Source organism: Agelaius tricolor, unplaced genomic scaffold (assembly GCF_023055355.1).
Source record: "Agelaius tricolor isolate 1412-34295 unplaced genomic scaffold, bAgeTri1.0.p SCAF_24, whole genome shotgun sequence".
Classification (NCBI taxonomy): domain Eukaryota; kingdom Metazoa; phylum Chordata; class Aves; order Passeriformes; family Icteridae; genus Agelaius; species Agelaius tricolor.
Window position 1 is genome coordinate 12,065,937 of NW_027269284.1, and position 27,050 is coordinate 12,092,986.

Here is a 27,050-nt window from a genome sequence, read left to right on the forward strand (position 1 = left end):
ATATTATGCTCCACTGACTTCTATTAATACACTGATAGAAAAGAATAGCAAATTAACCTAAAATAAGCTCCAATCCAACAGCACAATATCTCCCATGACTCTCAGACTGTGCAGACATTCACACATTTTCTGTTTATAATTTTTTTCATTTACTAGACTCAGCTTTTGTCCACCATATGTCCACCGTAGATTAACTATTCCCTTAGGTACAATTAAGGGCTTTCCATTTGTTGTAAGAAGACCTAAGTATGAAGGACGCAGCCAGAAAAAACATTTCTACCTAAACCAAAAACAGAAGCACATTCAGCCTGAACTATAGTTTATGCAGCATCTTTTTTTATTGGGCGTATGTCTACATTGCTAAATAAACCACAGACAAAATCCATGGAAGCAGTAAGAGATCTCTCAGCATTTCATTTGTGTATTATTATAAAAATATGATACATATACGGTTCTAACCTTTGTATTTAAACAGTTTACTTCTATTTGCATTTTTCAATGACATCTCTACAGATTTTTCTCAATTTAAGCATAACTGTTAGGGAATGAGAATATATTATTTACTGGTACTTCTGTAGCACTGGTGTTTGAGTTCCAACTGCATTAACAACTGTCTACCAGGTCCTTGAACTTGGTTGTGGCTCTTGGTTAGTCATAGCAGGCAAAACTCAAGGGCACAAAACAAAAATCTCAAGTGCAGCCTCAAGATTTTACATGTAGGAAGAAGAAACCAGTTTATTCATTGTCACTAAAATAAAAAAAAGTGTAGCATAAAAACTGTTTATTAGTTGAAATAGTTCATGACTATTCTTTGTACACTTTCTTGTAAAAGCACTGTATCATCCAAATGAGAAAACATTTTTTCTGAAAATAATTCACACAGATCTGAACTGCCCTGGTTCAACTGAATGCAAATTCATTGATTTTCATAGAACTACACCTGTTTATGTCAGGACTCTGTGTAGCTGTACAAATCTCAAACTCAGACAAGCAGTACAACAGTAACATATCTTCTGAGTGCAAGTTGTGTATATTGTTCAACTTCAACTCCGTCATGAAGCCCAGAATGCAGCAGAACACAAGTGAAAAAACAAGCTCACTACTAACTAATGCTATTTGGGCTGAATACAGGCATTTCACAAGGATTATTAATTATCTTTTGAGCAGCATGAGAAAAAGGATTCAGCGTCAAAAACTATACTGTATATATGCTTCAATAATGGCTGCAGCACTCTACGGAAGTCCAGAAGTCTAAAAATTTGCATTTAACCAGGTTGCTAAATCAGCTTCTGTGTCCACTGCCTTCTTATCCAAGAGATCATTTAGTGAAGGATTCTGAAAGAAGGCTTGTAGTAAAACATGGGCTGATTTGCAGCCCTTTGCAACAGATGTATTTATCACAGCAAGTCACATGAGGACTGGAGCCAGAATGGAATACATATGCACAGATCCTTGTAATCTTTCCTGCCAGGTGTTTTCCCTTCACAGACAATACTACAATATGGCAAGGTAAATACTACACAAGAGCAATAAACCTCCTTTCTTTTTTTCTGTATAAAGTTCTGTAAGCTCAGATCCTCTCCAAAGAACAGCACTTGAGGCTCAAGCTCTGTCTACTAATCACAGTTTAGAAGACTTGCCCACATGGCAATTTAACAGACATAATTTAATAGATCTCTTCAGCATGTATGGTACTCAGCCCTATTAATGCTAAGCTAAGCATGATTTAGGATCAAAATCTTGCAAGACAAATGCTTTCTCAGACAAGCAAGGTAATTTTTTCACTCAAAAATGTGTGTGCTCTTAGGTTGCTCCCACTGCTAAAGTAATACAGAGCATATTGAGATACTGGGTTGGAAATATAATATTATGGCAAATAAAAGATCATTTTTACCTGTGGTTTTCTCTTCCATTAATTTAAGTTTCTTATTAAAAGTAGTTTTTAATAAAGTTACCTGACCTTTGAAACAAATCCATAGGACTGCAATTTTCTATTAATCTTACAAGTTGGTTGAGACAAACATTTTATATATATTTTAAAACAGGGTATCATCATTCTACATTTATTCAAATGAGTTGGTAAAATGATTGTAGCACAGGACAAGGTTTTCTTTTTAAGGGAGTCTCTACATGTAAGTAGTTTACCCTCCAATCCCAAGAGCATGTGTAAGGCTCAGGTGACCAGACCTGCTGCTGGGCATACAGGAACTTTAGTTCAATCAGGCATAAGACTCCAAAGAACAGAGGTCTTTGCATTAGCTGCTCAACACTTGTCTTAATTACAGGTGAAGGACCTTAAAAGGGCAAGCCCATGGGAAGCAAGAACAGAAAACTGGGGGAGGTTGGGAGGGACAAGAGAATGAATGCACAGCTCTGAATTTAAATAAAATAGATTATCAAAGTGAGTATTAATGAAGAACTTTTATGAGCACAACGGGGCAGACTAAGTATATAATGCAGCCACGGAGTCAAAAAGCAAACTGGGCAAGTCCCATGATTGCCAGATTCACATTAATACACAAAACACCAAATGTTAATTTGTATCTGGGCTGGAAAATGTTTCTTTCTGTGCTCAGATAAGATAGGTAAAAACATTTTATGTTGTATGTAAGGGAAGTTAAAGGGTACCCTAAAATGTAACCTTTAAACTTCACAATGTAACAGCATCCCACTTCCTGTTCAGAGATAGCACTGCATGATCAATTAATCACGGCTAAGAAGAACAAACAGTCAGCATTCTTAATTAGTGTTGATGCATTCTCCTCTGTGCCCTCATCTGTCATGAAGATTGTTTAAAAATCTGAGTTATTAGTCTTTATTGAGGAGTGGATCTGGTTAGTATCTCTAAGAACAGAAATCATTCATCCAGCCACTATACACCAGTACCTGATAATTCCTACCCCCTACATAAGTTACAGATAACCACCGCCCTAAGACCATCTTGGTAGCTATAAATCAAATGGGTATAGCTCCCATGCAACCTGGGTTAATTTTTGTTTACAATATATCCACTGAAAATGCTGGTATGACACTTGAGGAGACTGCTTGTAGATTAGTACAGAAGAAAATACATAATGCCATCAAGGTAGAAAGGAAGCAAACACATCAATCATATGAAACATGGTAAACCCTCTCTAATTCACACTTAATGACTAGAAGATCCATTGTGATCACTGAACTTTATCAATACCTAATTTAAGCAATGATCCTAAGTGCACAAAACACAATTCATTCACTTGGTAACTATAGTCTCATTTATACCATACAAATCAAAGTATTTGACAGCAACATATATACAAAAGTTGAGTTATTGCATAGAAACTCTAAAACAGAAAGTTAAAATTAACAGTAAGGTTTACTCCCCAGTCAACAGTGCAAAAAAGCAAGTGGTACTAGCAACACAGATATAAGCACACTTCAAATACACTTTGTATTCAATAGGAATAAAATAACACAATGTAAACTACTAGGAAAGTCAATTTCAAGATTCAATGTGAGCTGTAAAGTTCAGGATTATTAAGATCCTATGACTTAGAATTAATAGGAAAAAAATATCTCTACATTAAATTTTATAATTCCTTCTGTTGTTCATCAAATACACAGACAAAAATCTATGGAAAGACAATTGAAAATTGAACATTGGTGCAGAAAGCAGGTCTGGGCGAGATCTTGATTCAAATCAGCTTTCTACTCTCTGATCAAATGTGTAGGACAGGCTATGAAAAAAAAGGAAAAAGGTACAGGAAGGAAAAAAGAATGAAAACTGAAACTAAGCACACAGAGGGAACCCAGACAGTTTCAATAAAGCCCTGGTTTTACAACAGAGATCTGCATTTCTGAAGCTCTTGCTCTCCCAATTTTTTTAATAAATTAGTGGGCAATGACATGCCTTCATCTAAAAAAAAAAACAAAACACCAAAAACAAACAAACAAAAATCAAAACAAACAAACAAACAAAAAGAGAAGAGGAAAAAAAGGGAAAATAAAAAAGAGAGGTGGGAAGGTCCAGAATTCCAGAATTTAGGTATCAATTCATACTGCTCTACTATTTTCAAATAAATCTCTGATGGATGAGATACCAGCAACTGATAGGAGCTTTTTAAGTAGAAATTACCTTTCCAATGTTTCACGATTAAATCTTAACCTCTTACAATCACAACAGGACATTTTAATAGCTTGACACCCCTCTGAAGCTAATTATCATGCTTTAAACAGACACAGCAGCCTACTGTGCTCATGCTGCTAATCTACTGCAATGCACAATAAACCAGAACAGTGAAAACAAGCACTGATTCATTTAAATCAGCACTGAACAATTTCTTCAAGTTTTATGGAATACTAAAGAAATCCCCACAAACTTAACATTTAACTAAATGACTACAAATTGATACTAGAAACCACTAATAAATTACCTATAAAACTGCATGACTTAACAGTAGTAAACAATTATGCACCAGATAAGGCTAGGTATCAAATAATTTGTTTTCAATGACAAAATTACCCAGGGAAATTATTTTCATTTAATAGAATTCAAGTGTACAGTTTTCTGTATCATATTGCATAGAGAAATATTTTTGTTTTCTTACAAGCTATAGCTTTTTCCCTAGAGAAAATCCAGGTATATCTCCCCCAAAATGGAAATACACATGTATTTCAGACAGTATTACTAAGAGAAAACAGACAAAGGACAGCCCAAGTTAAGTAACTAACTTTAAGCCAAAGTTTCAAAACAGAGGCTGAGCTTCCAAATTCTTATCAAGGTATCTAAAGACTGGCCCAAAGTTTTCCAAATGCTATGAACGAAAATAACTGCATTCTTGGCAAATTTTAAAAGCTTTTATCAGAAAGAAAGTTAAGTGCTAGAATAACTTGCCTGTGGATATTGACATTTCTAATCTTTCAGTGAGCTTACCTGGATATTTTCCTAAAAGACATGTACAGCTCAAAAAAACCAAGTACAATCCTGAGACAGAAACCACTCACTGGAGTATTTCTTCTGAATGATGCATGAGGTCAAGTAAGTTCATCAATTCATCAAATGGCTTTTCCTGGCTCTTAACCTATTATTGCTCTTGCATTGTATATGAGTGTTTTATCACTTACTAAACAAAGAAGTTGAACAGAGTGATTCCTCCTTAATAATTTGCTAGTACCAGTAGTTTTATCTCTTCATAATATGTGAGAGTCAACACCATGCTTCTGTATAAACATCTTGTTTTCCATTTATGTCACAACAGGAGCCGACTATTAAATTTTTAGTATGGGGGTGGAAGCCCTCCTAGATATTCTTATCCTACTACAGAATTCAGGAAGGCAATATACTTTCAAAGTCTAATTTTTATCATGCTGAAATAAAAACAAAGCAAAAACATCCCTCTGTAAGCGGTATCCCCTGCATGCTCAACACGTGCAACAGCAACAAACATCCTTAGCATCACATGAAATCAATATTTTGCAGCTTTTCTTTATATACAGCTACTGAAGGAAAACAAGGCAGCAAGCAATTCCTTCAGCTGCTATTTCCATAAAATGAAAGCCCTTTCTCTAGTCAGGGTCAGCATTTGTCTAGAAACTCACCTAGGAAACCAGATTCTACTTCCAGATGCTCCCAAGGAAACATCAGATATTAAAAATTTGTGGGCATGTATATTTGAAAAAAAAACAGAAATAAAACATCTCCAAATCAAAACCAATGTATTGTTTTCTACACCTATTGTGCCAGTTCAACAAAGGAACATTTTTTTATGCTATGTTACAGTGTATCTTACTGCAAATACTTAGTAACATTTGCAGAACTCCAGCAAGGAAGTCCAAATTTAGGGCAAAATAGAAACCAGTGAAAAATACTTTTCATTTGAATTTCAACAGAATTTGTATTATTGACTCTGGTCTGCTAGAGTACAACACATCAGTGTTATGCTTTCAGAAATGCTATTTATATATTGCAACTCCAAGACCTTCTCTGTTTTCTTCACAGGAAATTAGTCTTTCATAATTAATATCATAAAATGTTACAGCATCACTGTAGCAATACTACAGTTAATGGTTCTGAATGAAAGTGCTGTCTCTACATTGTTTTCAAATTATTTTAGACAATTCTAGCTTGCTGGATTAAGTCCTTTTCTCAGGTTTGTTCATGACATGGTCACTGTAACATAGAAACAAATTATTTGGAAAGTGAAAAAAAATGAAATATTTTCTGTTGTTCAAATAATGTATTTATACTGTTTAAAAATTATGTATCCACTTCTACCATTTTGTTTCTAAAATTCTTATATGTTGCTTTTATCATCTTCAACAGAAAAAGGGGTAAGAAAGAGAGGATCAAGACATCAGATATGCTAATAAGGATGTTTATGTAAGATTTTTTTGTTGGAAATGGGGAAATTTCGAATCCATATAATTAGGAAACTATCTAAGTGATGATTATATAAAGTGACATGTTTTGGTGGTCAGAAGAAAACCATTATATTATACTTATGTGATCAAAAAAAAGGAGGTTAAAAAAATCCCAGAACAACACAAATCACTTGATATGCACAACTACAGATAACATTGAAAAAAAAAGTCTGATAAGCAATTCCTAAGTATTATGCCTAATGCATAGTGTAGTTTTTTAAACATATACCAGTAGTTAATGCAGCAGTCTCTTCACATACAGAACCATGAAATATACCTTTCAATACACCCAGAAATGCTCCCCAGTTCCCCATTGCCATGGCTATATCCTGGGGTCTATCACATTCAAACACAGGCAAGTGATCTCCCTCCTCCTGTGTGCTGCTGAGAGAGGCTGCAGGCTAGGCAAAGCATGATGCAGCAAGCCCCATAACATAACCCATCTGCCCAGAACCAAAATCCTGAAGTATATCCAAATATGTCATCTGTACACAGCAAAAACACACAAGATAGTATTCAGTTGCATTTTGCCAAATATATATACCTTATGTCATTTCTTTAATAGCAAACCACATCCAGAGTATTTCAATTATAAGTAAATATGAATAACTTACTTTTATTTCCAACCAAGGCCACAAGTGGCTGTGTTTCTGATCCTTCATTCACTTTTTTTACCACATTATACCAGTCTTCCAAATTTTCAAAACTCTGGCCATTGGTAATATCATAAACCAAGAGAATGCCCTAAATAAAAAGACATGTTTAAAATGTTACAGATTGAAAAAGAATTTAACATGGTAAGATTTTCAGCAGTCTAAATTACTATTGTCATAGAATAGAGTAGTAACAAATAATGGCATCATATCTTTCAGGAGTCAGTTAAAGGAATTATAAATTTCTACACTATACACATTTTTACAGTATTTCTCCTGCATTTCATGTGCTCCAAATGCAGATTTCAGGAAATAAGTGGCAATACAGTCAAGAGCACAATTATTTATATCAGAAATATTACAAACTGCATATGCTTTATGATAAACCCAAAATAGCATTTCACACTAACAGGGAAGATAAAAATTATACTGGAGAAGGTCTTTTGTTTTAACAAATATTAGTTGTAGTTTCAATGTTCCCTTTTTTGAAAAAAAAAAAAAAAAGGCATTTCAATTATACATTTCTGCACATTGTCTGTCATGTTTCTGCTGCCTTTTGGGGATAAAGGCCAGATTCCATTCCTTCAGTGTTGCAGAAGATAAGTAAGAAGTATTGGCGAGCTTTAAACTTTCAAAAGAGAACCTAAAGACATGGTGAGAACTCAAAAAGGAGTCCCTTATATTTCCAAGGTTTTGAGCCAAGCTACAGGTGACAAACACTTAAAGCAGACACTTCTGATGATTCCTCAGCACAAATATTCAATATTATAAAGCACAGCCTATTAACAGTCCAAATGTCATCCTTGTCCCCTCCACAATTCTGAGATCAGCTCTCAGATCTTATTGAGTCTTTTGCTCCTGCTTTCCACTACACCCTAATAAGGTCAGTATCTTTTAAATGATGAGTAAAGTCAGAATTGGTTTCAGGCACACTTGTTCTCAAGGAGTTCACACCTGGCAAAAAAACCATACATCTGCACACTGTTGCTCACATGAAATTTTCACAAATATTCTGAAAAAACAGCATGATCCATACAAAAATAGCTGAGTCAATGACCTACTCTCAATAGAAAAGATTTTTCAAGTTTTTCAGACATTTGTCTGGGCCCAGTTTTAACTGATAGTTAAAAGGAGAGCCTTAGATGATAAGGAGTGCCTTAGATCACAAAACAGAATGTACACCTACTTAATAATTTCACATTTGATACAAATTAATATAGACTGCAAGACTATTTGAGATGAGTTCAGATTTTATGATGACAAACAGCGTAAAAATAATAAGATGCAATTCAATAAATACCATGGCAAGTTCAAAGGAAGCAATAATCAAGCGCACAATAGGAAGCATCTGGCTCTGTAGCAGGTTCCATATAATAGGATCAAGGAGTTACAGCTCACAGCTGAATATGTTGAGTTTGTTTTACAAATATCACACTGGCCTAAAACATTCCAGGTGAAATAATGCATCCATTTTTGGACTTGAATGTCTTAAAAGGGTACAATAGAAGAAACAAGTAACAGTATCATAGGTTTGGAAACCATGACTGACATGAAAAAAGTGGGGAAAAAACCTGACTGCTTCAACAAACGCATGACTTAGGGTAGGCATGATAATGCTGGTACAAGTTTCAAGAAAAGATAACAGGAGTTCTCTTTGTGTATGCCTTCGTACATAGCTTGCAGAAGCCACTACATTGGGAAGACTGGCCAATGTGCCCGAGGGCAGGGTTACCTCAAAGGGGTATGTAGACATGCTCAGGGAATGGGGGAACAGGAACCTTTCAACATTCAACAAGGACAAGTGCAAAGTCCTGCAGCTGGGAAGGAATGAGAAACACAGGCTGAGGGGAGCAATACATGACTGGCTGGAGAGCACCTGAAAATGACCTGCAGGTCTTGTCAGACAGCAGGCCAAATCCAAGCCAGCAACATTCCCTGGCAGCAAGGATGGCCAGCGTGATCCTGGGCTGCATTAGCAGAAGTACAGCCACCAGTCCAGCAAACTTTTCTACTCAGCACTTGTTAGATCACATCTAAAAGAACACATCCAGTCAGAATACATCTTTAGGTCCCTCAAGATAAAGATGGAGTAACATCAGCAGAGGGCTAGCAAGATGATCAGAGGCTGGAGCACTTGTTTTATGAGGAAGAGATGAACAAACCCAAATTCTTCAGCATGGAGAGGAAACAGCCCTGGGGAGACCTAAAAGCAGCCCTCCCATACCCATAAGGAAGCAATGAAGGAGATGGAGCCAGACTCTTCACAGCAGTGCACAGCAAGATAAAACTCAGTGGGCATAAGCTGAAATAAGAGAAATTCAAACCATAACTAATGAAAAGCTTTTTCACCATGAGGAAGATAAAGCAGGTTGACCAGAGGTTGCTCAGTCTCCATTCTTAGAAGTTTACAAGGAGGATTCAGTAGATCCTTGAGCAGCCTAGCTCCATCTCTCAGTTGACCCTACTTAGAGAGTGTTTTACTCCAACCTCCTGACATCCTTCCACCCTGCACTTTCTTACAAATCTGTGATCAATACAACATGTAGAGATAGGTTTAACTCACAGCAAGATTATAGCAAGAGTACTAAAAACAAGCGAACTAACAAAACAAAAAACCCTATGGAGACTGTAAGAATAGCAAAGCTCTGAAACACACCACTTACAACAGTTGTGTAGACCCACAATGAAAAAAATTTTGAAGGTTGATAAAAGTCATTACACATGGATAGCTTTGAAGGAGGGCAACAGGTCCTATTGAGATACTTCCAACTCCTACTTTCTTATGACAGCAATACCAATCTATCTTGTTTCCTCCAATGTTACCAACTCCTTGGCAAACTTGATTTTTTTGTTCCTTATATTTATATAGTTGCTATTAATTTCTGAGGAACAGCTTTCATCAGTTCCTTCAAGGAAATAAAGAATTATGACACCCAACTTTCCTCTTGCTATCTTTCCTTCTTTACTAATCAAATATAATATTAAACATCCACTTCCCTCTTCCAATTTTGGTACAATCTATTACTTAATATTTTACCCCTCTAAGTTAATCTCAGTTAATTTCTCCTGACTATTTTTATAACCCAAATGCCTGGGCACTTGGCATTAAATTGTCAAATTAAATTGTCTCACGATCTAAGTTTTGCTCTAGGAAGGACATACTTAAGTTATTAAATGCTCAGTGGAAAAGAAACTCAATCTAAAGGATAGGTATGGTAAAAAAAAAACACCAGCCATAATGCTGGAAGTTGTAAATGAGGAAAGAGCACATGGCAATGCTTCTTTCACCAGCTGTCAAGCTCTTTCACCAGCTTGTAGAAGAGCAGATTATCTAAACAATCTTCAACACTAATCAGAGTTTGATGGAGAATAAATAAGAAAGTGTGAGCATTTAAGGCTAGCCAACTCTTTCTAACCAATTCTTCATCAAAATTCTACTCTGCTTCATGTCTTCTAGACAACTGTAGCCTACCTACCCCTTTGGATGAAAGGGTATTCACAGTGGATTTACTATCAAAGAAATCAGCTAACAAAGTTTGCAACTAGAGCTGACTTCACTTCCTTTTGGTCCCTTTCTCTGTGATCTAAAACACTGCTTGTAAAGCACATTCTTTTCTTAAACATTTTTTTTAGTCTTGCCAATATTTGCTGCACTTTCAAAAAGCAAAGATGGCAGGTATAACATCATATAGATGCAAAAAAAAGGCAGCATGGCATCCAGGTCATAAAGAATACTTTCTGCTTAGATTTTCACCACAACAGCACTCTATAAACAACTTAGTATGATAGAGATAATTAATGAAAGACTATTCACAACTCCATGGCTAAAATTTATTTCATCTTTTTCTTTTATTCAACAGAGAAATTCCACAACTGCTTTCAAAAAAAAATACATCATATTTTCCACAAACTTACAGTATATGGTGTACAGACCAAGTAGACAGCATAGAAACTGTTGTTTCCCTATTATATGTGAGGAATTAAGGAAGAAAATTAACGCTGGCATTTTTACACAAAAGTACTGTATTTCCCTGTGATGAAAAAGGTTTGAAATGCAAGGTAGACGACATGCCAAGAACAGCACATTGATTCTCTAGTCTCCAGCAACATGGTGAATAGTCCCTGCTTGCATAATTACACTCTAGTAAGAGACATTTTGTCTATGTTAGTGCACATGTGAGTGCTTTTTGTTTAGGAATTATAGAGCATTTTCAAAAATAGGTCACTGGAAACTGAAAATATTGCAGAAATTATTTGCTGCTCCCTGGAGAAAGTAGAGTCTGCAGTACTCCTATTAACAAGCCAATTTATGATGTAGCATATGCCAGATCTTAAAGATAATTTAAACTATATATGTGGGTAGGGGCAGCAATTATAGGTAAGCTATGGGAGTGCTTCTGAAAGATTTACCATGAAAACAGCAGCAGCCTTATTTCAAAACTGAAGTGTTAGTACGGACATGTTGTAACCAGGCAATATATTTGTACTGATAATCAAAATTTAAGACATGCCAAGTTTATGTCAAGATCTGTCACAATAAAAGGAAGCTAGAGAAAACAATAATTAAAAACATATGTTTTCTTCTTCATTTATCCTCAGCTACCCTCATCCTATGACTGACTTTTGCATCAAGGAACTAAACTTTCAAATTTCCATTTATATTATAAAATAAGTCATGACAAAATTCTAGAGTATTTTTTCTATTCACAGAATATTAATTTAGTCAAGAGCAACTTAATTGTTGCAGAAACATGCAGATGAAAACAGAGTTTTTTGCAAATGAAAGCAACTTACAGTCCACACATACTTAACCACTCCTGTCTTTGCTGATACTGAGGACATGGACACTCAAATACATGTGATTAAGTGATTATATTGCCATGATTGAATTATTTACTCTCTATCAGTACAGCTGTGGCAACTGACTACACAGTTACTCCCAGCATCTCCAAATTCTGAGATAAATGTGGTAGTTTTAAATAGCTTTCAGTGTTGATTATCAACACCCTTTATTTATAAAGAACAAAGGGCCCTTCTTTTCCACAGCTTGCAGAGTTCTTCTGCCCCACCACAAAAATTCAGCTACCAAGATAGGATGCAGTAACCACATTGTTCTAATTGAGCAATATCAGAGGAAAAAATGAAAAATGTGCAGGGAGAAAGCAACTGCTTAAAGACAGAAATGAATTGCAATTCCTCCAAATGCAACCAATGAAAGTTCTCATGCTCAAATCTGCCATTCTTTTTTTAAAACATGGCACAAGAAATAGGGGATCTCAATCAAAATATGGCATCTTAACAGTAACCTAACCAAAGGATCTATCCTAGAGAATTGATTCATCTCTCATTAGAGAGAAGGAAACCTCTAATGGCAAGTTTTTGCAGTGAAGTTTAGATGGATACTCCATTTACTCTTGTTGATGTTCTGATCAAATTTCAACCAAGATCAGGTGAACTCCAGACCATAATCTTTTCAGTTGCTGGAGATTCTCTAAACTTCCATCTCCAGCTGGCCATAGGATTTCAGAAGTAGGCCTACCATACACATTTAATTCTGAGCACAAAAATAAGAATTTAGCAGCTTATGATTTCTGAATCTCACAATGATCAAATAGATGGAAATCTACACAAGGCTATAGGCATCTCCAAATACTGGATAAAGGCACAACACATGCCATAGATATGCTACAAACAATCCCACACATGTACTTTAAATCTGAATTATTTAGATTTGAAGAATACACAGACAAACACAATTTCTGCAGCAGATCCAAATAATCTGCTTTACCTGTATCCGTACAACTTGTGTACTTTATAAACAAGATGTTTAAAATCCCAGCTACACCACACATGCTGACCAAGGGCACATCATAGGCACACACACCTTTTATGTAGCAACCTTCACTCAAGTTACTTCAATATTTTAAAGCTCTCTTGTACTGGGGAACCCCAAACTGAATATAGTACTTCAAATGTAGCCTCAAAAATGTCAGAGAGCATGATATTCACTTTCCTTGATTCGACTACTTCATTCTTACTAACACAGATCAGTACTCAATTAGCTTTTACTGTTGCAAGGATGCATTGCAAAGTCCCATTTAACTGTTTTTTTACCTCAGTAAGACATCCATCCAAGAGCTTTTTCCTCCAAAGCCATTTCACAGAATGACTGAGGTTGGAATGGACCTCTAGATGTCATTTGGTTCAATGATCCTCTTCAAGCAGTGGCACCCAAAGCTAGCTGCTCAGGACTATGTCCAGACTGCTTTTGAGTATCTCTGAGGATGGAGACTCTACAACCTCTCTGGTCAACTTGTGCTAATTCTCAGTCATCCCCACAGCAGAAAACTTGTCTCCTAATGTTCAGAAGGGATCCCCTGTGTGTCAGTTTGTGCCTATTGCTCTGGTTCTGTCAATAGACACTACATAAAAAAGCCTGCTTCTCTCCTCTTTGCATCCTTCCTGCATGGTGGACATATATTGATTAGCTTTCTATTCTCCAGGCTGAACAGTCACAGTTCTCTCAGCCTTTCCTCATAGGAGAGATGCTCCAGACCATTAATCACCTTTGTGGCCCTTCACTGCACACTGTCCAGTTGATTCCCACCTGCATAAGATTATTCTGTACCAGGCGCAGGACTTGGCATCTGTCATCAGCTGAACCTCCCAAGGTTTCTGTTGATTCACCCCTTCAGTTGCTCATGGTCTCTCTCAGTAGCAGCCCTACACTCCAGCACAGTGACCATTCCTCCCCTGATTAATGCTATTCATAAACTTACAATTTTTGTTCCATTGATAAAAGAATTAGTTTTTGTTTTGTTTTGTTCCATTGATAAAAGAATTAGTAAAAGACACAACCCCAGTACCAACCCTTAAGAAATAAAACTTATAATCAGGCATCAGTAAGACACTGAGCTATAGACCTTTAAATCCAGCTGTCCATTCAGATTTTCAGTAAATTTATGGTCTACCCATTCCACCTGTATCTCTACATATTATGGGAGATTATGTCAAAGGCCCTGCTGAAGTGAAGATAAATTATATCCACTGCTCTCCTCTCCACACAGCTAACCACCTAACCACAGACAACAATCAAGCTGGCTGTGCACATTTTACCTTTACAAACTCCATGCTACCTCTTCCCAGTCACTTTCTTGCTGTTTTGTTGTCCATTCACAGGAATTTTTATCCATATTTAAAAGGATTTACCCTTGCAAATACTCCTACTTGTTCTACTTTGCTTTCCTTTTTTTTCTTATAAAAAGGTACAGATGTTCAACATGAAATAAGCTTATGCCTAGAAATAAGCTGAAAGCACTGCCTTTTCAAACTATTCATGTCATTTCATGAATAGATGAAAATAGAGACAATTTTATGCATCTTTAACAGGCATTGTTATAAAACTAATAGAAAGGTGTGTTAGAACAACTTTGATGATAAGAAGCCTCTTACAGACACTGGCAATACATGTGAACTGGGAGAGAAAAATTACTAGTCCATTAAAAAATTGGGTTTAAATGAGGACTGGAGGAAGATTAAAGACAAAGAGATTGGATGTAGGGTTTTTTTGTTAAGGTGTTCTGAATGACAAAAAAATTCAAACTTTAGTCTTATTGATATCAACTGCTTATGCACTTTTGGGCACTGGTATTAACTCTTTGACCTGCTATTTTTGGTAAGAAACTCCTAAGTTTATCACCAAATTCAATACAGACAAAGCTAATAGTCTTTTATTTCCTTCATTAAATTTACTTTGGCCATATGGCAACAATTTGTGATTAATCAAATTCCCTCTGTCATGGAAGCCACTTTCTCCTATTGCTTGCTAGATCTGTAACAGGTTAGCAAATTGAGTTTTATTAAAAAAAATAACATGCTATAAACAGATGCAACAGCTAAAAACACTGACATTTTTTGGAAGTGACAAAATGTTACATTGAAAAGTTTCTCTTTATCCAATTAACTAATAAATCCCAATCTCTTTCATTAGCCATTCCTGTGTTGCATAACATTATTGAATAGCACATGATATGCCTATTGGTCTCATTACAAACTCCAAATTAAGGAACAGAGCACGTTTTAGGATCACTCATGCTAAGAAGTTTGGCATTTATATTACATGCTCCTAAATCATCTCATGACTCAAGATGCAGTTATAATATTCAGCTCTTAATCCTAGCATCCACTTTAAGTTGCTTAGTTAACCTGAAGATAAACTTAATTTTCATTGGATAGGAGTTCTGCAAAAATATTTACCTACCAGGTTGTCTCCTTTTGTTTGCCCTGTTATAACCTCAGTTGCATGTATGAGTTTAATGGTGTAGGATTGCTCTTAATTTCCTCCTTCTACCTTTTCCCCCCAGGAGGCAGCTGTTCTGAAAGCAGCCACTCTATCTACCATGTGGATATCCAAATAGTCTTTACTATTTATTGTGATTGCTTTTCTTAACTCAAGACACAAAGCCTGGAAACAACCATCTGTTCTTGGGAGTTATTCAGTTCTATAAATGCACACACTTGCTTTGCTTTTTATGTCAGCTCTAAAAATTAGCTACACACCAAAATTAAAGTAGTGTATTAATATCAATTAAGTTTAGATTGAAAAGACATTCAACAATTTTGAGATTCATTAATCAATCAATTAAAAGCTATATATAATGTATGTATGTATGTATAATTTTAAGAACAAAGTTTCAATTAATTTTATATCATTGCTATAAGATATAATTATCAGCATTTATACTGTACCTGAGCTCCATAAATATATTTATCCAGCATTTTGCCTCCTATTGTTTGTCCCCCTACATCCCACACTTGAAGAGTAACATTCAGATTTCCTGGAAAAAAAATTATACAGATATTGAGTAACCTGGAAAATTCAGATACAAATATATTCAACAACAATAGCTTTTAACAAGTATACATGAAACAGGAACTAAACTTTGAAACAAAAATGATTGTACCATCTGGGAAAATAGTCATTTGTGTCCAGCTAAGTCGTTAAGATACAGAAAAACTACAGCTAGCTATTAACATATCTAACAGAATGTAACAGAAAATAACTGGAATGGCATAAAGTATAACACTCCTGAATAGAAATTATATAACATATTCCACTGACAAAACATGTAAAACTGCACCAAGAATGTTCTGTAGCGTGGTACTTGGAACTGAAAGGTAACACAATTAATGCCAACTTATCCACATTATTTCATACTGTGTGTTCCTTCCTCACCCCCTCTGCAAATCTTCCTTACAGATCAAGAAGTGAGGAAAATCTTCATGATAACTTCATTTTGGTACTGATGCTGACAGTAGTATACAGTTACAGAATTGTATAGCTGACAGAGCAAAAAAATGGAAATGCTGACACACGTCTAAGTTGAGGATGCAAACTATGATTACTTCCTCCACTCACCACCTTAAGGCATGCAGCTAAATTGGACATGATTTACAGTCTCATCTTCAAAGAATCTACACCAAGAATAGACCCTCCTTTCTACTCTAAACCATTTTAAGCTATGTTGAAACTGTTAACAGGTTTTTAAAAACAAAACTAACAAAAAAATCAGCGTAAATGCAGAATATTTAACATCCTACAAATCATACATATTCTGCAAGACAACTCAGTACATCACAGATCAAAAATATACATAGAAAGGTATGGCATCATAAACATACAAATATATTAAAGTATACTTTCTCACATTTTGCATGGTAAGAACTGTGTTCATAACTGTACTGATTACCTGCAGCACCAAACTCTAACAGAGTAAGGACTTACAATTTTTTTTCTAATCCATATACAACTCACATGGCACTTTCATGATAATACAAATTCTACATACAAATAATCACAACTGCCTATTAATTTTACTCCTAGATTTTAAAAAATGCAACAAATTTCACACCACAACAATTACAAATCAAGTGAAAATAATCACATTACTTTGGCTTGCTAAGTAAGCTATATTCTTAATTCAACTATTTTATGCAGTTGACAATCTGATTTTACCCCACATGATCCATTCAGCTGTAAATTTGTAACTGATACACTGGCATTGGTTACACAAGGGAAGTGCTCCATGGAAATGTATCCCTGTACTAGGTGAAAATAACAGCAAATTATAACTATTTAGCTGAAATATGCTACCAGTGATATTACATGCACCACATTATATTTTTATAATGCACCTTGCTTCAATCTGGTTAAAAGAGCAGATTCCCAAAACTACTACCTTGGTCCCAAAAATACAGAGATGAATGTGAAACAGTACTATTAAGCCACTCTAAATTTTACAGAATACCAAGAAAATATCTACATGGAGCTTAGAGAACACATCATAAACACCCCAATTTAATCAAGGCAACCTTTTATAATCAACAAAAAGCTTATTTGTTTTGATAGTTCATATACTATGTATTAATTAATTAATTTATTTTAAAAGCTCAGAACATAAATGATCGCAAACAATGCAGGAAAGTGTTCCATAAAGCATCTGGCATGGATAAACCAGTGCACCCTCAGTCTGAAGAGACTATACATCCTCAGTGGGTAAACAAACTATGCAGGCTCAAAGGCTCACCATGCTGCAGTATTCTACCCCTAGGTATTCTGCTGGGAAGTCACTGTGGCATTCATGACAGCTATTTTGGAAAAAAAAAACCTTTATAAATATTATCACTTTCAAAATCAGTAGTTTTCAAATGCCTAATTTTGTGTTCAAGTACTCTAAAAAGTTTCAACCTGATTTTCCTCCGAAGGAAAATTATGCACAGCATTCTGGCCTTAGTATCTGGATAACTGCATGGAACAACCTTAAAAATTTTATTGCAGTAAGTTAAATTAAATAGTCTGTGACTGTCCAATTAAAAAATCTCCTATTACAAATTATTTACTCTGCTTCATTACAACAGAAAAAAGAAACAGGGAAGAAAAAAGAAATGGGGGAAAAAAAAAAGATTGGGATGTTCATTTAAGGTGAACTCCTTAATTAGGACCTCACTAACTATGAAATTCACACTGATCATCTCCTGTGCAAAATGCTTCATTTTCCCTTTTCTTCAGATAGGTTCTGTAATATTTGCTTTATGCTCAGATTTATTCTGGGGAAGAAAGAAGGATGTTAGGATTAGTCTGACAAAAGGAAAAATTGCAGGCAATTTACCTCGCAAGTATTTAATTAACAGCTGAGATAGTAGCACACACAGTTTTCAGCAAAAAGTTTGAAATCTTTTATTTTTTCAATTTAACAGGAACATGAAAACTAGGGACTTACAACAAAACAAAAAGAAACCATGCATAGTAAGACAGTTCTTAGAAACAGTCTTAACACTCCAATAAAAATAACAGCAGAATCCTATCAAAATAACATGTAATACACTATTAAGGAACAAAAAACCCCCAGCACTTCTTTACTCTGCAGAAAATGCACACAATGCAAAGCTGAAGCATGCAAGGCAGCACAGGTCAGGTGTGCAGCCTGCTCCTGGCATGGACTGAAGCCACTGGGCTGCTGCAGCAGTGACCCTGCAGGAGGACCCTTGGTGCGCTGGTTACCTTACCTGCAGTGCTGCACAGTCAAGACACAAGTCTGAACACTTTTTACACCAACAACTTTAAAAAAATCCTTTTAACAGGAGAATCCTGTTTACTGAGCTGCACCCACAACCTCCCAAAAAGTATACAACTGTGGCTCTCAAGAGTCCCTATCAGCAGCCCCTCTGAATAACAGATACACTATTTAAGCACTAAAACCTACACCATGGCTGCATCCAGACTATACAAGGCTCTGCATCAATAAATACAATGGAACTGATTAGCACTTGAAAAAAAAGTATTTTGAACAAACTGCATGAAGTGAATGTGTCACGTTGAACACTAGACACATGTTGAACAACACTGAACACATTCAAAATTTATCAAAGTATTTCTGATTTGTATTAAACTGTACTGTTTTACCATGCAAAATATTTACTACTTTCACTACAAAACTGCATTAGTTACTAAAACAATTGGAGACAAATGACACTTTTATCCTAAAAAATAATTTAAAAGAAAACAAAAAAAAACCCAGAAAAACAGTACTTTATTTTGTAAGTTATAATATATTTCAATGAAGCCCAATGCAAACTTCTGTGTAATTCTAGAAATCTGTAATTTTAATTTCTGGAACCTTTGCTTACATTGAAAAAGAAAAAAAAACAACTACTGAACCATAATTGTTCATCAATTCTCCTACTGAATACGAGAAATCGAGTCCTTTTTCCAACTGATACACATAATTTCTATGCAGTGGTATCAATTAACCTGTCAAGTAAACAAGCATAGAGTAAACTCTGCAAACTCAGAACTAATCTAGAAATTAGAAAAATCCACTTATTAAAGTAATGCTTCCCATTCCAGCATTTAGAAATGAAACCTCCCTCCCTCTTACTCCCTACAACTAGTCCAGTTTACCTATGGAACAGGGAGCCATATATACCTAAACACATATATAGGTATAGGCCAAACCAGAGTGACAACCGACAGAAAAATGTTTCTTCCTGAATATGAATACAAATGCTACTGTTTTGAGGAAAATAGATGTACAGACTTTTTGGTGCTATTTTTACTGGCATTCTGATTTTATTACGAAATAAACTATGAATGAATGAAATTCACACACAATATAAACTATGAACAAAAATGAATGAAGCAACAGTTGATAATTTTCCACATTTTCTACTCAACAAGGATATTTAGAATCCCAGTAATGTACTAATAGTTTCTGTATGCTTAACAGCTGGAAAAAAAACTTGCAAAATACAAGTTCTCAGCATGCACACTGCATGATTTGTGTACACATTCCACTTGCAAGTACTGCTGTTAAGCATTATACACACTGGTATTTTTAGAGGCATGAGCAGGACAATAAAAAAATTATTCTGTTGATTTTATGGAGAAATAAGCACTGGGATTTGGTACTTTATCATTCACCAGATACTAAAAAAGTATAGCAAAATGGCCAAACCAAAATAGTGAACACAGGGGTAGTCGGAAAAGATTATTCCATTTCACTTAAGAAAATATATAAACATAATCAAGAAATTATTTGTAATATAATTTTTAAAAAGAAGTTCAAGAACTATATACATTCCTGTAACTTCAAGTTACAGATAAAATGCTTACTTTCTGGGTTTCCTTCCCTCCTCACCCTTCACAAGGAGAAGACAGAACTACAGAACTTGCATTAACTTTATCAAATCTCACTACAGCTCTCAATAATTACACTAACTTTTTCTAACTTCTGATCTCTGAATCCAGAAGTAAATGTTTTTAATTAAATACTTGCATACTTAGAATATGAGCACACACAAATCAGTGAAAAGATGTATTTTAAACCCCAATTGTTCAGAGACAAATTTAACCAGCAATTATTCTTTTTTAATTATTTCTTTGCATTTTCCATGCTGTGTGCTGCAACTGGCATCTAAATAGTTTCTTTGCCTTCATGAAGTGAAACATCTTGAATGCTCAAACTGTATTTTTATGAGTGCCGAGGGACCCTAAATTTTAGTGGTCTATTAAATGCCAGCAATTTCATGCTGCCTTGCATAAAACAGCATTCACATATTAGAGCACTGCAAGTCCATAGCTGCATTATGCATCTCCCACACAACTCAAATAGAAGTTGTGTATTTCATTAAAATATATATATATTTCTTTCAAAACACATATACTTTTTCAATTAATATGTTTAAAGTTCCATTTCGTTGTTGTGTGTTACACTATCCACATGGAAAGTGAGTGCACTCAAGCAGGGATTATAAAATTCATCAATATAGAGAGCATTCCTTTTATTTGAAATCAGTGTTTTACTTAGAAATGTAAGTTGCAAATGCATAACTCTATGACACCTGGCAAGAAAGCATGAACAAAATATTCTCCAAACAACCTAACTTACTTTGCCATAAAAATCACTGCACTAAACTTATTTAGTACAGATTACTCTGAAGAATTTGTTTCTGCAAGTCCTGCTGCCACCCAGCCTTTCAGTGTTAGTTTTTATTCTCTTACCTGGCAATAATATCCTTTTCAAGAAGAAGTCCAGTCCTAAGGTTTGTTTGTACTGTTTTCCAAACGTTTCTTGAGCAAAACGGGTAGCTAAGGATGTCTAAAACAGAACAGTATCAAATTAAGTTGTCATTTTTAACAGCAACAAACTTTATGTTAACCCAGAAGTATGAAATACAGTTAAGCACTTTTTAAATCAATGAATGCTAACAGTGTTCATGGATTTGGATTGACAAGCACTCCAGTCAGTTTCAACATAATAACAGGAGGTGGCAAAGGCTACTAATTTATGCAAAAAGAAGTAAGGTGCATATTTGCATTGATTTCAAAAATACTCCAACAGTTCTATTACAAAATACTGTGCAGATTTGAAGGAGGTATTATCAGTATGCTCAAACTGACACAAAACTATGTGACACTTTCTGTACCTGAAGATCTCAGTATTTTTAAAAAGCATTGATTCTCAAAAACAAGGGTCCTCCCTGGTAAGGAACACCATGATCCCAGACCAATTTTCTGGGAGAGAATAGAGATCTGCACAGTGCAGAATCCCACAGAATCCCTAATTGTGGCAAGATTTCTGCCACTGTACATCAGTTTCGGGATCTGGGATTACAGGAACTCTTAAATGGGAAGAGTCCTTTCTTCCACACAGAAAAAGAAGTTAAACTCATATTAAAAATGCACATTTATAGAATTATTCCTTTCAGCAGAAATTTGAAAATTTATTTCTTCAATTGGTATTCTGTGAATTTATGAAAGCAAGCCAATACACTGCTGACCTAATAATAAGCTTTTACTATATATGGCTGAAAGGATACGCAACTAACCTGGGCAAACTACTGAAGCAAGGCACTTACATTCTGTCAGTAGCAATTTAGTGTCTCCATTCAAGAAAAAAAAAAAAAAAAAAGAGGTGGGGGTAGAAAGGGAAAGAAATAAAGAAAGAAGGCCCACAAAAAAGTAAAGGAGAAAATAGTGGTACAATCATAAATAATTTAAAACTTTGTATTGTGAAAAAATAATACTAAACACTAAAAAATATAAAATATAACCAACATCAAAGTAGTGTACACTTAAAAATCTCTTGTTGACATGACTTCTGTAAATAAAAATACAAATTAACTACAAATTACTACTAAATATTTATTTACCTATATAGAGAAGGAAAAATACTAGGAGGCTCACAAAACCCTTACACTGTCTGAGAAAACTCGAAACAGGCCAGAAAGGTTTTTTCTTGCTAGTTTTCTGTTCATCAAGCAGTGAAGAAATAAGTCACACCAACTGTTATCAGAAATTGCTGTTAAGAGCACATTTAATCAAAAATGCAATAGCAAAATAATGCCAATAGTTCTGAAATATGAGAATAGGCAAGGTCCATGAATAGAAGGTTATAAGATAGATCTAAATTAGGCTAATGCCAAATGTACATAGAAAAAAAACCCACCTTTTTTTGCATTAAAACATGATCACCAGAGCTCCAGCATTAACACTCTACTATGAATAGGCAAACATTTATTCATCTATTAGATTTTCTATTAAGTAAATAAAACAAGATTTACTATTTTCATGTTTCTATATCATATTTATATTCCTATCACTGGCATATATATAATGAATGATATTTTCATATCAGAAGACATGTTTAGGAAACAATTCAGTAAGTCAGTGTTAGCCTAATGCAACATCTTCATTTACTTCACTGAACTCAAGTCTCAAGAGGATTAAAAATAAAAAAACAAATGGGGAAAAAGGCAAGCAAACTAGAAATAGCATGAGTACACTTATATATTTATATCCCTGTGGAAAGGGGGAAGACCACAGAGAATGAATCATGAGAAGATTCTTCTGCCTTCAGCTATGTGACAGTAATACTAACAACACACACAAAATAAAATTCAATACAGATTCAGACTACAGTACTGAAAGACTTAGAACTGATTAATTTAATCCCAACAGTTAGCATGTCAAGATTACAATGACATCTTTAATTTGTCATGACCTTAAAGAGGTAGATGAGAATAAGACAAGTGCAGGAATACACCATTTAGCCTCCTTGAAATTTTCCTTTTTGAAAAAGTAACCAGTGCCTAGAGTAGATTCAATTATCATCTGACTATATCATAGTATTCTATATTCCCCAACACACTAATTAAGATCCTCATTAAATAAGCAACCACTCCCTTCTTGTTTTAAAGGCTCAGTAAATATTAGCTTATCATTCTGTGACACTCAATATTCCCTGAGGACTTCTAGGGCTGTTAGTAAAAAGAAAGGACACACATTCAATTAACAGCCGACCTATAAGAGCAGCAAGTAATCAACAGCATGGCAAAGTCCTCTGAAACAGTTTTTCTCCACTGTGCTCTTGAATGCAAAGGAATTTATAGCACAAAATCATTGACTAACTCCTTCCTAAATTTTTCCTAATAAATATTAGAGCTCAAGGAAGGTGTTGAATTACCAGTCTAGGGTCCTCTATTTATTCACAAAACAAGCATTTATCCACAAAATGTTAAGAGCAACAGTTCAAACTTCTTTACAACAATAAACAAAGAAGTTATGTCAATGCATATTCAAGTGCCTCTACAATGCAAATACTCCCTTCAAATCCCAGAAATGTTTGCTGCCATGCTTGCCAGAAAAGATTTTGCTCAAATGTTTCACCTGAGGATATGTTGAATACAATCTATATAAGAATTAATGAAATTAAATGATGGTTCAATATAACTGTAGCTGTAAAAATAAGTAAGTAATCAGTGGCCATGTTTTAGAAAGGTTGCATTCCATACAATTCCACCCCTTAATGTCAGGGTCAGAAAACAGTACAATAGTATGAAGGCCTTCGTTCCTTTGCAGCTCTATTAAGACAAGCAGGCCACCAGCTTGCATAGCAGAATTTCCAGCAAAAATTCCATCCGTTTGGAAGGTTCACACACCTGCCTTAAATACTTCAAAGTGCATGTCAACATACTATTCTAAATATCAATACTCTATTGAAGAATGTTGGGGTTAAGAAAACCTTGTTAAAAACAAGAAAATGTCTTCGGGCTCTAATATACAGCAACCAAGATAGCAGTAAAAAAAAAAAATACAGTATTGTAAGTTCAAAATACAATAGGATATTTGGGATGGGTTTTTTGAAAGAAGCAAAGATGGAATTTAACCTTACATAAAAGGCATGACAGTTCCTTGCTTCCATTTTTCAATGTCAACAATTCAGTCAATTCATAAACTGAATTTGACATGCTGCTCCTGAAGACATACATAATGAGTAAAGAGGAAAAAAAGCAAACAATATCTATGAAATAAACTAAAAAGTAATTAAATTGAAAGTCATATGGAACAAGCAATGATAGCCAACTCTGACAATGACTACTCATCAGGGCAACCAGAAACTTGTAGGGAAAACCCTACCAATGACAACTCCTTGAGTAAAGTCCTATAGAATTAAGTTTTGAGAAAGCAGTGCCAAAGTGTAGTATCATAGTTGTAAGAAAGAAAACTAAACCCAAAATTCAATTAGATGCAAGCACACAGTTCTGAAGCCATGAATTTCCATTCACAGACAAAATTTAGCCACAAACTGAAAATCCACTTTCCAAAAACCACATGTATCTATCCTTTCTCTCACTCCCTTCTAGAACATCAATGCCATTATCCAAGCACAGCTACACTAATCCCTCAGTCATGTCCTACCTTATTGGCAAGAATTTTAGGACAAACAAAACTAAAACAAACACTAGGATAAATAATGAAATGCTTTAACTACCATAAAAACACATAAGTGCCCAAGCTAATGTCCTTCCATCCCACTGCCAACTACTGATGCAACTTTCTTCACTGAAAAAGAGAAAATTATCATAATTTCTTGACAGTTGATGTAGACCTATTTGATGCAGCTGGGCCAATCTGCACAGCACACTTCATTCAGTTCTCCATTTGCAAGACTCAGAAGTGACAAAAATATTTTTGTCACCATCTATGAAGTTTTTGAGCCCAAGCGTAACAAGACAATTCAGAATTGGCACAATGCTTAAAAATCTGCTATCCTAAAAAATCCTAAAGTAAGCAGGACAGTACCTTTTAAGCCAGCCTATGTTTTAGCTCCTGCAACTCCCATAGCTTGAGCATTCATTATTTCATTTCCATCATCTAGTGTTACCAGAAGGAAAAGGTAGGATGTTTCTGCTACCATACTCTAGTTCTACTCTAGTTCTAGCTCTAGTTCTAGCTACAACAGATAGCAAACAAACAGAACCTCAGCACACCTATTTTTCAGGACCTCCCTTCACATTAACAGCTCTGAGATTTACTTCTAGAGGCCCAAAACCTTTTTCAACATTAGGAAATCATAATATTCTATCTCAAATCAGCATCCTTATATATTACAGTACTAAGCCAATCTATGCACAAAAAGAGTAGAAATATCTGGATCATAACATCTATTTTTTCAATCCATACTGTAGTAATGTTGGTTTATTTTAATGGAAATACATTTTGGCCCAGGAAGAGTGAGTTGATTTAAAACCTAGACACGTAAGGCAGCTGTGTGTATATATGTCCAACTGCTATTAATAATTGCTGGATTTTTTCATCTCACATTGCCCCCGCTTCTGATTGTTCTTTAGATTGTTTTCCTAGTTTGTCTAGTTCATTAAAATCATCCTCTATTATCTTCTGACTAACCAGTCTTGCTTCCCTCAGTTTTGATTTTCCACAGTTTACCATTACCTTACCATCTCTATTTTAACCTAAGAGTTTTACAGATTTTGTCTCACTTCTTCCACTTTTACTCTTCTCTACTTGTGTTTGCTCCAGCAGCACTTATTGCTATCCTTAAAATTTTAAGTATCCAGTTATCAATTCAACAACCTCAAAACAAATTAATAGAAGCACAGCATGCCTCCCTTGCCTTATGGATAGAGCAATTCCTAGCTAGTGTAAGTACAAACATTACCTCCAGCTTGAACTGACACTGATTTGTTTTTAAGCTCCTACCAATCCCTGCACAGAACCTGAGTCACATTGCTTCTAAGCAATGGGTGAGGAAAACAGCAAGTTTCCACCTGACCCATAACAACAATTTTTTTCTTTGGTGTTTTTTTGGAAAAGAGGGAGCAAAAGAAGCCAAATGTGAACACCCCACACTAAATACAAGATCCAGCATTTCAGATATATCCCATCATTTTCTACACACCTCCTGTCTCATGATCCCAGAGTGACAGGAAGAGAAAAACCAACACCTTGCACAGTAAGAGAGGTAAGTATGCATGTGAGTGAAGACCAGCTGTGAACCAGATGTGAGAGTCAGACAATTTAGAGCTGAAAACATGTAGACATACACAGGTTTCAACAAGTAAGCGGAACGAGTAGACAACAAAAGAGAAGAGCCTCAACAATTTAGTCTTCTGAGGTAAAAAATAGTAGTAGGTACAGTCTATCCTTCCATTCCATGATCCAATTGCTTTTTTATTTTTACAAGACCTTACAATAAATCTGTGAGTGCTGCCAGGCCAGTGGGATGGTGGGAAGGAGCCTCTATTACAGCATCATCTAGGGGGGACGGGAGGAAAAGCAGCCCACCAGAGTACTGCTGCTGCTCGTGCCCAAAACCTGCCCTGGAAGCATGAGAGTCCTAGAGTCAGCAGGAGATGCAGTGAGTGGCAGCTCCTGTGAGAGAGGTAAGAACCAACAGAAATATACATCAAAACTCAAGAATGCTTGAAAATCCATGCTTGGCGAGAGGTCTTGCCACAAGCTGCTCAACAGCAGCAGTGAAACAATTCTTCAGTTTGAATGGAAAACTCCTGGGAAATGCTACCCATGAAGCAGCACTTCAGCTGTCAATGCTGTGCATTTATTATGCTCTCATCACACAGCTGGTTGGAATTGCCCATCTACTGACTCAGATGAACACAATACCACTTCAGACTGGG

At 35.4% G+C, this 27,050-nt stretch overlaps 1 protein-coding gene across 2 annotated transcripts in view; it reads right to left on the minus strand.

The window, feature by feature from the left end:
* Nucleotides 1-27,050, minus strand: part of RAB28 (RAB28, member RAS oncogene family) — a 63,186-nt gene that overhangs the window by 34,504 nt on the left and 1,632 nt on the right. For both annotated transcript variants that reach the window (XM_071447224.1, XM_071447223.1), the window contains exons 2-4: nt 21,112-21,208; nt 15,801-15,889; nt 7,014-7,143 (exon numbers count right to left, since the gene is read on the minus strand). In XM_071447224.1, the coding sequence (XP_071303325.1) occupies nt 7,014-7,143; nt 15,801-15,889; nt 21,112-21,208 (316 nt within the window). The remainder of the gene's footprint in view (nt 1-7,013; nt 7,144-15,800; nt 15,890-21,111; nt 21,209-27,050) is intronic.